At 41.3% G+C, this 12,696-nt stretch overlaps 2 protein-coding genes across 2 annotated transcripts in view; both read right to left on the reverse strand.

The window, feature by feature from the left end:
• The window catches only part of LOC112074391 (olfactory receptor 8B3-like), a gene marked incomplete at its 3' end in the record, with an annotated part of 6,009 nt that extends 3,747 nt beyond the window's left edge, over positions 1-2,262 (reverse strand). The window contains 1 exon segment of the mRNA XM_024141575.1: positions 2,096-2,262. Coding sequence (XP_023997343.1) covers positions 2,096-2,247 — 152 coding nt within the window.
• A 6,142-nt stretch (positions 2,263-8,404) lies between these two features.
• On the reverse strand, positions 8,405-9,367 carry LOC112074392 (olfactory receptor 10G7-like). Its single transcript, XM_024141576.1, has one exon. It carries the CDS (start codon positions 9,365-9,367, stop codon positions 8,405-8,407), a length of 963 nt encoding a protein of 320 aa, XP_023997344.1.
• Positions 9,368-12,696: the final 3,329 nt, after the last annotated feature.

Genomic DNA, 12,696 nt, shown 5'->3' on the forward strand with positions numbered 1-12,696 from the left:
CAATAATACAATCTTCATTGTTCACATGTTACGAGTGATCAACTGCTATTTTTTTTCCCGCCCGGCAACGCATGGCCGGGATTCAAGAAACGCGGCTAACCTTTTTTCGGTCAGACGGGATTTCCACTCCCTCCAGCCCACCTACCCGCAGAGGAAGAGCTCGGGTGATCGGAGAGCAATCAGCCGAGCAACACATGAACACAGCAAAATACCCCAGGGCAGCACCGCGTCAGCTTGGGGACATGGAACTGTGAGTCACCATCATATCGGATGATCGCCTGTGGGAGGTCCGTACCAATGGAGCAAGACCGGAAAGGGCCCTACGCTGGTTTAATAAGAGCTCGACTTTAGATGCAGTGGGTATTCATATTAATCAGTTCGACCCATCATCAGTCAGTGATACCAGCAGATACATTGTTAATTTCTATCACACAAGCGGGCATTGTTGAAGCCGCCCTTTTGAGGGTTGTTATTTTGGGGATAACACAAATTTTATTTCGATGTATTTACATCTGAGACCTGAGTGGGCAGCAGATGGCACCAGTCTGTCGTAGGCAGAGGTATGGTGAGTGTTGAATAGGACTTTGCGCCATGGGTGAGAAGAGAAGCTGTGAAAGATGAGAAGAAGAGGCTTAGACTGTGAGGTCACCTGGCTCTTGCTGACGGAGTATGAGGTGTCATTGCGCTGTATTAATGGAAATATCCAGTGATCCTTGCGGGACAGAGATGCGCGAGTAGCATAAGTTGGCCCTGACATCTCACGTCTGTGAAGGCCGAGGTTGAAACACAGGCAATGTACTTTGGGGGCTATATCGCTGTAAGATTCCCTCTGACCTTGAACCTCTCTCTCTTTCCGTCGCTGGGAAGACCTGTTTGTATGTGGCAATAGACAATTAGCAGAGAAGGTAAATATAAATCAATGCAGTAGACAGAAGTGCAGATCCTAACATCTTTACACATAGGGTCATCTGTAATTGTGTAAGTTATCATACTACAACCATGCTCCCACCAGGCATCTGGAGCTAATGTGAGGTTTTGTCATGGTCAGAGATCACCTACAGACCATGCCACAGCTGAGGATTGACCTAATGGGTGGGCTCGAATTCAGAAGGAATCACTATTTTTTCGATACAATACAGGCCAGCTGGACCTAAATGGTGGTGTTTGAATTCAGATTAATCAACCATAACTAAGACCATCCAGCTTGGATTTCCTAAAATGGTGGTCTTTTCATTCACAGTCGCTCGATAAACTAGGAGGGACCAAGAACCGTCGGGTACTCCAGGGAATAACCAACGTTGAAAAAATCCACCGAGCTGCATGAGGGGAATTCTAAACAGGGCAGTGAAACGCTAGCCGTACGAGCAGCCACTTTTTGCTGCCTATCAAGCTTGTGTTGTTTTTGCTGTTGTGGTTCATGCTGAGTTGTGGTTCTGGGACTCATCCCTGAAACATATAGTCCCCACATAAAGGTAGAATTTATGCCAACTGATATTATATTTACCACTATGAGATAAAAAAGTACTTCCTGTGATGTCCTGCAAATCTCGCATGTGCGTCTCCACCTCAATTCACAAAACCTCTGTGGACATTATGAGGATACAGAAGATACCTGTTGAGAATACAATGCAGGACACACACATCTTAGATTCCGCAGGCCAACAACGCCTGCCCAGACTGAGTCTGCTTCACGGGTTTAACTATGTCCTTTCGCTGGCGTGCCTAGGCATGGGCCGTATGTGGCTGCTATCATAGTCTGTCTCTGTCTCGTGTCGCCTTCTGTCTCCTAAGCATTTGTCTTGTTCTGTATGTGTGTGGGTGGGTGTGGGTGGATGGGTGTGGTGTGTGTGTGTTGTGGTGTGTGTGTGTGGCTGATGTGTGTGGTGTTTGTGGTGTGTGTGTGTGTGTGTGTGTGTGTGTGTTGGTGTGTTGGTCGTGTTGTGTGTGCTGTGTGTTGTTTTGGAGTTCTAGAGTGGGATCACCATTTGGTTAATGAAGCGTAGACCAGAGCTAGTTAGTAACAGCCTGGACCAGAGCTAGTTAGTAACAGCCTGGATCACAGATAGTTTGTAACAGCGTAGACCAGAGCTATGGACCAACCAGAGAGATGATGTAAACGAAGCAGAGGAAGATGTAATAGTACTTCATGTGGGGGATGTCGATGAAACCACTGATGAAGAAGTAAGGGGGTCGGATAATGGTGTCAATGTTCTCTGTCTGGTTAGGGTCAGAGGTCAGGTAACTCATCCTGACTGGTGGTGTTATCAGTGATTCCTCCTGGCTCGTAATAATCTGTGGAAATATAAAATAAATACATTACTGTTTTTTAATTCACCTGTTGAGACATTGCAATGAGTGAAACATCATCARKACAAAGGCAAATATCCAAGTYCAATTGTCTATTTCTTATGTAATTATATATTTWWWAAAMTAAGAATACAATTSTTTTAACTGACAACAAAGTGTAAAATAGAATCCATTTGACTTTTACCTCAGATACAGTTAAACAATTCYAATGAATAATCCAAGRAATAGCACTGWAAAGCTGATATTGGTTTCACGTTCCYTCCATTAGAATAACTCTTACCTGTTGAACCMACATACTGTATAGTCTAACATGGTACAACTACATACTGCAGAAACTAAGTCTTACCTGGTCTTACCACAGACTGGATCCAACTGTCTCTCTTCAGTAGTCTGGTGATGTGTGTTGGACTGAAGACCAATTTGTGGTGMTGCTCTGAGTCCACCTCCACTGTTATACCTGCAGCCTCATTGTGAATCTGTAGTAGGATGTCCCCTGTGGGCCACCGTACTTGTGTATGACATACCTTGATTTAGTGAAGAAGACGTGTCAGAGATGAATACCCTTGCTGCTGTTGTTGTTGTTGTTGTGTGGTTGTCATAGGACACAACTCAATGCCCTTCTGGAACCCCCAACCACACAGGCTGAGAAGAGAGAGGAGGGAGGCGATAGAAAGAGGAGGATAGAGAGACGAAGGAGGAGAGAGAAAGAGGAGAAAGCAGAGAGAAAGAGAGGAGAAATGAGAGAGAAAGAGAGGAGAAAGGAGAGAGAAAGCTAGGAGAAAGTTTACCATTCAGATCTCATCAGTTATATTTTTTTATGTTTTGGTAATTGTAGTAATTTGAATATTTTATGAGACACTCTCATCCAGTTGAGCTAATAAATTGAGCTAATGACAGTGGTGTAAAGTACTTAAGTAAAAATACTTTAAGGTACTACTTAAGTCGTTTTTGGGGGTATCTGTACTTTACAATTAATAATTTTTGCCTACTTTTACTTCACTACATTCCTTAAGAATTTTTTGTACTTTTTACTCCATACATTTTACTCCAGGATCTGTAGTATCATAGAGGATGATAACTAAACCTCTATCTATCTGTAGTATCATATAGGATGATTTCCAGACCTCTATCTGTCCAACACATGAGTCTCCTACTGAGTACCACAGTCAGTCTAATGAGAGAACTAATGAGGACCGGCTTGTCCACATAGCTTAGAAACGCTCTCTGCAGATGAGAGAAGGAGACAGAGAGCAACTCATGTGTAAGCAACAGGCCAAACCCAGCTAACAACAAACGTTCCCACAACTTTAGAGAAAATTCCCTTAAGAGTCTCATTACGTCATTAAGTAACATTTTCATAGGAATGTTCCCGTAATGTGCAAGACATTTTTTCAAGTAAACAATCCCTTAATGTCAAATAGAACTTACCAAGAACATGATATGAATATTCTAGAAAAGTATCATGAGAATGTTTCAAAAATACTTTTATTGAAAAAAATTCAAATAACATTACACATTCATGTGTTACTGTTGCTGAGCCAATCAAGGCCCTGATTGTTGATCACTGATCCATTCACTGCTCTTTGTCTGTGATAAAGTTAGGGATACCCACACAGTGCTTTAAAGATAATGTTTTCAGATTACATATTTGACACACATGATTACATTGTGTGTGTTCAATTAATCAGTCGTTGTTATTCAACAAATCCTCACGTGCGATTATGAACTCACAATCTCTTGGTTTACGTCACTCCGCCTTCCTTCTACGCCACCAGCGTCCATTTTAAGGTATCAATTATTTGGACTATTCTCTCATTATTGATTTAATTTACTTATTTCAGAAAGAAGAAGAAACCCCCACACTGCTCTTACTAGTATCACTGCTCTTTATTAAGCTTTATGTATCGGCAAGGCCTTCGTCAGAGCTTTTTCACTGCTTTTAATGTGGGGTTCTCTTTTTTCTCATCTTATTCAACTGACCATGTACCTGCAACAAAGAGAGCTCAGATGTGGTTTTAAATTACTATTTCAGCAAATGTTGGTGGGGCATCTGAACCTGTTTTAATGATACTCCCGAATCTCTATGATCAATAAAATATTTTCTTGAGTATACTTTTAACAGAGCTGGGATTTACTCAATGTGCCTTCACCCTATTGCTTCCACTTATCAAGTTGTTTCAGAGTGCCTATGTGAGGAGGGGTTAGGGATTCTTCTGGACAGGGCCTAAATATACTGGCCTAATAACCAAATGCCTTAGAGATATGCCTTATTGGGACAGTGGTTAGAGGCGATCATATTTGGCAGCAGTTACAACACACTTTTCTCAGTTAATTAAATGCAGTTTCTCATTTTACATTTGAGAACTTTACAGTCCAATATCAAACAACCACGAAGAGGTAGGCTCTCTCTCCCTCAGTTGTCTATGGACATCGACAACTAGCTAATGTTAGCCAGAGTGAGGTGAGCTCAACTCTAACGAGCAAACAGTAGATAAACACTTCTTCTGCTTCTAGTTGCCGTCAACATACCACTGATGAATGATAAACGATGGGAGTAGTAGCCTGCTCATCCGTCTGCAGCTTGCCTGCCAAGTGTGCATGTCCCAACCCACATTTTGACACTGAATATGCTAGCTGTGAAACAACTAGAGATATGCTAGCTGTTGATAACACAACTAGAGATATGCTAGCTGTTGATAACACAACTAGAGATATGCTAGCTGTGATAACACAACTAGAGATATGCTAGCTGTGTGATAACACAACTAGAGATATGCTAGCTGTTGATAACACAACTAGAGATATGCTAGCTGTTGATAACACAACTAGAGATATGCTAGCTGTTGATAACACAACTAGAGATATGCTACTGTTGATAACACAACTAGAGATATGCTAACTGTTGATAACATAACTGTTAACCAAATGACACCTGCATCTGTAGCCACCGAAAAACGATATGGGGGGAAAAAGTCACTCACTTGTCCAAGGACATGACATCCTCCCTAGCTAAAGTTAGGCTCTGTATTTTTAGCTTGCTAAATAAATAGCTACATAAATAGATAATCTAGCCTATTAGCCACATTACTCAATGTCATGGAATTTTGAGTCAAATATAACCTAATTTTAACACTTCATATAAAGTTGGCTTTGTAGTATAAACTGGGAATTTTATATTTTTAATGATATTATGATTGTCTGTTGGATTCCAATCGGCAAAGTAGTTAACATGCTGTCCATTCGATTTTAAATTGTTGAAATAAGTAAGTTCCCATGAAATGTGTCTGGAACATTAATATCTTATATTATGAGGACATGGCAACCATGTCCTGTATATGTTCGGTAAACATGGTAACCATGTTCACACACACAACAGTCAGGTATTATCAGTACTGTATTGGCTTACAGATTGCAGTGACACTGACGATGCTATGACACTTACAATGGCTTGTATTTATTGTTATAAAATAAATATAGCTATTTCATTAACAACAATGCACAGTGACATAGTGGTCTTCTCTCATATAAACATTACCCATATTTTATATTTCTTTGTGTCTGTAACTTTAAATGTATTTTGTAAAAGGATCCTTTAAATGAGACCAAACTCTTTGGTCCTGTGTGGCTCAGACAGACTTCCCAGGATGCATCTCAAATGGCACCCTATTCCCGATATATTTTAATTTTATTTTAATTTCACCTTGATTTAACCAGGTAGGCTAGTTGAGAACAAGTTCTCATTTGCAACTGCGACCTGGCCAAGATAAAGCATAGCAGTTCGACACATACAACAACACAGAGTTACACATGGAGTAAACAAACATACAGTCAATAATACAGTAGAAAAAAGGAAAACAAAAAGTCTATATACAGTGAGTGCAAATGAGGTAAGATAAGGGAGTTAAGGCAATAAATAGGCCATGGTGGCAAAGTAATTACAATATAGCAATTAAACACTGGAATGGTGGATGCGCAGAAGATGAATGTGCAATATAGTGCACTACTTTTGGTTCCTGGTCACCTGGCACTATAAAGGGAATAAGGTGCCATTTGGGACGGAGGCCCAGTCTCCTCTTGTCTTCCAGCTTCTCCACTGCATCCCCGTAGGCCTCAATAAGCAGGTCCTGATTGAATGAATGCAACCAGGGATTAATAATGGTTCTTATGGGTGATGACGATGACACAATGGGAATAGACATGAACTACTACGCTGGTGGGGATTGTGACCTACCAAAGCTGTGTAGCAGAGTATAAGCTATAATTTCTTGACTTCATTATTATATCACTTTATTCAGAGGGCCTGTGGATTCATTGATAAGAGTCAGGTTACAATCAAGCTCCTTTCTATAGATAAATCCTTCCCAACGAGCAGCAGCACCAACTTTAGTTGCACAACAACAGGTTATCTCCATCACTTCACTTCTCTGTCATTTACACATCTCTCACGTGCATCTCTTCTCACTCGCAGATGAGGATGGGAAGGGTACTTTCAGAAAAAATAATAATAATAATTCTAGATGGCGATGCCATAATAAGTCTCGATATACCTTACATACAGTCGTTCTGATGACTAAACTGTCGCTGAATACCATGGCTACACTAGTACTATTGACAGTCTCTTCATGGTGTGCTTGGGGCTATGATCCTGGCCTAGTAGGCATAAGAAAAAACAAGATCCAGATCAATCTTTGCCATGAAATAAGGAAAAGTAAAATATATTCCGAGAGGGCTTCATCGTTGTCCAATTTTCATCCTCGTCCAATCTTTATCTGTGTTTAGACAATTAGGTGTTTGTTCAATTGGGTGTTTGTTGTGGTGTGTATCAGTGTAGTGGTGTTTATCGGTGTTGTGTTGTCTATCGGTGTTGTGTTGTCTATCGGTGTTGTGTTGTCTATCGGTGTTGTGTATCGGTGTTGTGTATCGGTGTTGTGTTGTCTATCGGTGTTGTGTTGTTTATCGGTGTTGTGTTGTCTATCGGTGGTGTGTATCGGTGTTGTTGTTGTTTATCGGTGTTGTGTTGTGTTGTCTATCGGGTGGTTGTGGTGTCTATCGGGTGGTTGTGTTGTCTATCGGGTGGTTGTGTTGTCTATCGGGTGGTTGTGTTGTCTATCGGGTGGTTGTGGTGTATATCGGGTGGTTGTGGTGTCTATCGGTGTTGTGGTGTGTATTGTTGTTGTGGTGTTTATCGGTGATGTGTATTGTTGTTGTGGTGTGTATCGTTGTTGTGATGTGTATTGGTGTTGTGGTGTCTATCGGTGTTGTGGTGTCTATCGGTGTTGTGGTGTGTATTGTTGTTGTGGTGTTTATCGGTGATGTGTATTGTTGTTGTGGTGTGTATCGTTGTTGTGATGTGTATCAGGTGGTTGTATTTATACATAAAAATATCAGACAGAAAAACAAATGTGTGTTTGTTATTGGGTCCAGAGTTTGCAGTCTAGGAGAAAGTAACACTTTATCCCCCTCTGTTTATCACAATATATAGGGGTTATTGCCTAGTTAAAGAAAGCGTTCTAAGGTACTGCATCTCCCTGCAAGAGGCGTCACTACAGTCCCTGGTTTGATTCCAGGCTGTATCACATCCGGACGTGATTGGAAGTCCCATAGAGTGGCGCACAATTGGCCCAGCGTTGTCCGGGTTTGTCCGTTGTAGGCCGTCATTGTAAATAGGAATTTGTTCTTAACTGACTTGCCTAGTTAAATAAATATATATATATAGGGGTTATATAATCAAATCTAGTTTATTGGTCATTTGCAAAGGACACATGTTGTGTACACCGCACAAATAAAATCTAACTTCCAGGTTTAACTCTCAACATTGCAACAACAAAAATAACCCTTTAGATACAATAGATACAGGACAATATACAGGTGTAGTAATGTGAAGTGCTAACAGAAGAAGCCGGAACTATTTAAACCGTGGACTGTGGTTATTCAACAGAAATCCAATCTGATCTTGCTTGTAGACAACGCAACTCTTAAAGGCAACGTAAACGCTGCTGTTGTGAGCTGAATTGGAAATTACCTTTAAAACCTTTCAATGCACATTAGTGCAGTTTCTGATTGAATCCAAGTCACAAAAATGATACTTTTCACTACCTCATTTCATCACTACAGTTCTTTTTCTAGACAGTATCTGAACCAATCTCTTTCTAATCTCTTTGGTCTTCAGACAGTAGACTGTAGGGTTGATCAGAGAAGGTAACAGCGTGGCCATAATCAGTAAAGCATTACGCTCCGTCAGATTCAGCCTCACCCCTATCCTCGTCAACAACACAGAGACTAACTTGGGGCCAAAATAACTGGACACCACAATGATGTGACAAATACAGGTATTAAACACCTGCACTCTGCTCTCGTTGTTAGGCAGTCTCAGTACTGTGTAGATCAGATTCACGTATGACAGCAGAATGAATATGAACTGTGCACCAATCAACCACAGACCCAGGATGGTGGGAAGCATCCAATAGGGTTCAGGGTTGACACAGGCGGCTCTGACCATAGCAGGATAGTCACAGAACACATATCTAATGATGGGCTGGCAGTATGGAAGACTGTCTGCCTGAGCTGTTAATACCCCCATGACCCCTAACCCTATCAGCCAGGTAGCTGTGATCAACAGGAAGAGCCGTGGGTTAGTCAGGATGCTGTGGTACCTAAGAGGGGTGCTGATAGCGATGGTTCGGTCCAAAGCCATCAGGGACAAAGCCAGGCACTCTGTGATGTCACCCAGGTGGTAGATGTACATGCGTGATATGCAGGAATAGTAGGAGATGGTTTTGACTTCGGCCAGCAGGACAGAGATCATGGTGGTGCTGGTGCTGGTGGTGAACATGATGTCCACCACAGCCAGGTTACAGATGAGGAGGTACATGGGCGTGTGCAGCCGTCTGTCCGTCACGATGATGCAGATGTTGGTGCCGCTTCCCAGAAGCACAAGGAAATAGGTGATGAAGATGAGGAAGCCCAGGAGCTTCTGGTGAGAGAGGTGGTCGAAGCCTGTGATGGTAAACTCCTCCACATTCTTCCCCGTGAAATTCACTARAAGTTCACTAAAAGACATCTTCAAGCATCAACCCTTATGAGTTATTAAAACTAAATCACTATATTCCTATAGCGTCAAATCCAAATTAGTTCATTTGAAAACAGTACAACAGCACAAAAATCCAAATGTATTTGATTCTTCAAACGAAGCAGTCTCTACAATGCAAACAGTCCATAGGTTGTTAAGTTGTGGACACAACCCAAGCCCTGCGGTAGAGTTTAGTGGAGCAGTTTTTAAAGAGGCTCAATCCACCCAGGGAGTGGCAAAAACACACATGGAGGACACAGGGGAGAGGGATCCAAAGTCATTATGCTTTGGAAAGCTTTCAAAGTTTTCTAATGAAGGAAACATGACACGACTCAAAAGTTTAAACATACAGATATACATGCCTTGCAAAAGTATTCATCCCCCTTGGCATTTTTCCTATTTTGTTGCATTACAACCTGTAACTTAAATCGATTTTAATTTGGATTTCATGTAATGTACATACACATAATAGTCCAAATTGGTGAAGTGAAATGAAAGAAAATAATGTTTAATTTTGCTTAAAATAAAYGGAAAAGTGGTGCGTGCATATGTATTCCCCCCTTTGCTATGAAGCCCCAACCAATTACCTTCAGAAGTCACATAATTAGTTAAAGTCCACCTGTGTGCAACCTAAGTGTCACATGATCTGTCACATGATCTCAGTATATATACACCTGTTCTGAAAGGCCCCAGAGTCTGCAACACCACTWAGCAAGGGGCACCACCAAGCAAGCGGCACCATGAAGACCAAGGAGCTCTCCAAACAGGTCAGGGACAAAGTTGTGGTGAAGTACAGATCAGGGTTGGGTTATAAAAAAAATATCAGAAACTTTGAACATCCCACAGAGAACCATMAAATCCATTATTAAAACATTTAAAGAATATGGCACCAAAACAAACCTCCCAAGAGAGGGCCGCCCACCAAAACTCACAGACCAGACAAGGAGGGCATTAATCAGAGGGGCAACAAAGAGACCAAAGATAAGCCTGAAGGAGCTGCAAAGCTCCACAGCATAGATTGGACAATCTGTCCATAGGACCACTTTAAGTTGTACACTCCACAGAGCTGGGCTTTACGGAAGAGTGGCCAGAAAAAAAGAAATTTCTTGAAGAAAAAAATAAGCAAACRCGTTTGGTGCTCGCCAAGCGGCATGTGGGACACTCCCCAAACATATGGAAGGAGGTACTCTGGTCAGATGAGACCAAAATGTAGCTTTTTGGCCATCAAGSAAAATGCTATGTCTGGCGCAAACCCAACAGCTCTTATCACTCCGAGAACACCATGTTTTTCATCGGCAGGGACTGGGAAACTGGTCAGAACTTAAGGAATGATGGATGGCGCTAAATGCAGGGAAATTCTTGAGGGAAACCGGTTTCAGTCTTCCAGAGATTTGAGACTGGGACAGAGGTTCACCTTCCAGCAGGACAATGACCTTAAGCATACTGCTAAAGCAACACTCAAGTGGTTTAAGGGAAACATTTAAAWGTCTTGGAATGGCCTAGTCAAAGCCCAGACCTCAATCCAATTGAGAATCTGTGGTGTCATGACGTGGCCCTCTTTGGGTATAGCGAGTGGCTTCCCCCTCTCTCCCTCCAACACCCAGGTTCTGTTATCTCAGGTCGTAAATTCCTGAAGGAGACTCTCCTCCTGGTCATGCAGAAAGATACACATAGAGAGAACAAAGGAACGTCTTCTATRTCACAGAACTTGAGAACTGAACAATATCCATGTTTTGGAGAATGTGTAAATGGTCGGTGGAGAAGCCAGCTACGACCCGGCCCATTTTGTTTCATGTTTGTGATCTCATGAAAGACAATGCAGCCACATTACCATAACTCTGTTATACAGGAGCCTCCGTTATGAGGTTTAGGTCTAATTATTGTATAAAATGAATGAGTAAAGATTAAACTATTTGTGAAATTATGTAATGGTGTTATGTTCCCTTTAAAGTTTAACTAAATCATTGGCCCGCCTCCATGAGCACCGACATGATCTGGCTCATGGGACAGCCCTTTTCTACTGTTAGGAATACAACCCTCACCTGAAGAAATCCTCTTGAAACCATGCGTACCTTGATCACCGAGGTGGCGAAGGTTTGAGTTTAGACCACAAAAACCTCAGTATAAGCTAAGGTTGTAATGGTTGTTGAATTCCTAACCATATCACGTGGAGCATTGGCTACACGGGTGGAAATGGTTCAACTCTGACACTATCAATCCTGACAGAATAATCCTAGATACTAATTACTAGTCTACAGCTAGAAATTATGTCAACCTGGATTCCGAAGACCGACAACTGCTGAAACATCTATTTTATAAGAAGATTTCTGAATGGTACTCTGAAGTATCCATTCTAACCACGAAAGACTTTAGGAAAGCAGAGAGAGAGATGCGCGGATGAACATTCCAATAGAAAGACGGACGATTCCAACAGAGATCACCACGACACACTGAGCGTAAATATATATTGATTGCAATTATTCCCGAATGAATGAACGTTCATGTGCAAAGGATTAGCATTTCAATKAATATAATTATCAACTGTGTAGTGACTCTTTTGTCTTTCGCACCCTTCTCAGTCCACACCTACTTCCCTTTGTCCACCAAGCCGTCATATCGGCTAAGCCCACTAGGGAACCTCCCCTATAATTTTCTTTTAACCATATCTACTGTTTGTTTGTTTGTGCATTTCTGTGATTATATAGTTCGTTAGTAAATAAATGATTAAGACAATTGGTGTATGGATGATTCATAGTAAAGGCAAGGTTTGTGCAGATAACCAACAATTTAAGTTGTTTGGAATGAGACTAACGTGGGGTAAAGAATAATTCATTAATTAGAAGACTAATTGATCAGATATTAAAATATCTGAAGAGTTATATTTGGAAAATGATAACTTTGTAATCTGAAGATTTTCCATGGTGCCCCGACTTCCTAGTTAATTACATTTACATGATTAGTTTAATCACGTAATAATAATTACATAGAATTGATTTGATAAAATAAGTCTTCAATTTAATGATGCCAAAGACATGACAGCGGAATGAATTAAAGATTGCTGTACACCCAGTGGCTAGATGTGCCAAGCTTATAGCGACATACCCCAAGAGACTTGCAGCTGTAATTGCTGCAAAAGGTGTCTCAACAAAGTTGACTTTGGGGGGTGAATAGTTATGCACGCTCAAGTTTTCTGTTTTTTTGTCTTATTTCTTGTTTGTTTCTTCAAAGTGGTAGGCATGTTGTTTAAATCAAATGATACAAACCCCCCCAAAATCCATCAATTGCATGTATGGTGCTATGCACACATTTTGATCCTTGTT

Source organism: Salvelinus sp. IW2-2015, unplaced genomic scaffold (genome assembly GCF_002910315.2).
Source record: "Salvelinus sp. IW2-2015 unplaced genomic scaffold, ASM291031v2 Un_scaffold2617, whole genome shotgun sequence".
In the NCBI taxonomy this organism is placed as follows: Eukaryota; Metazoa; Chordata; class Actinopteri; order Salmoniformes; family Salmonidae; genus Salvelinus; species Salvelinus sp. IW2-2015.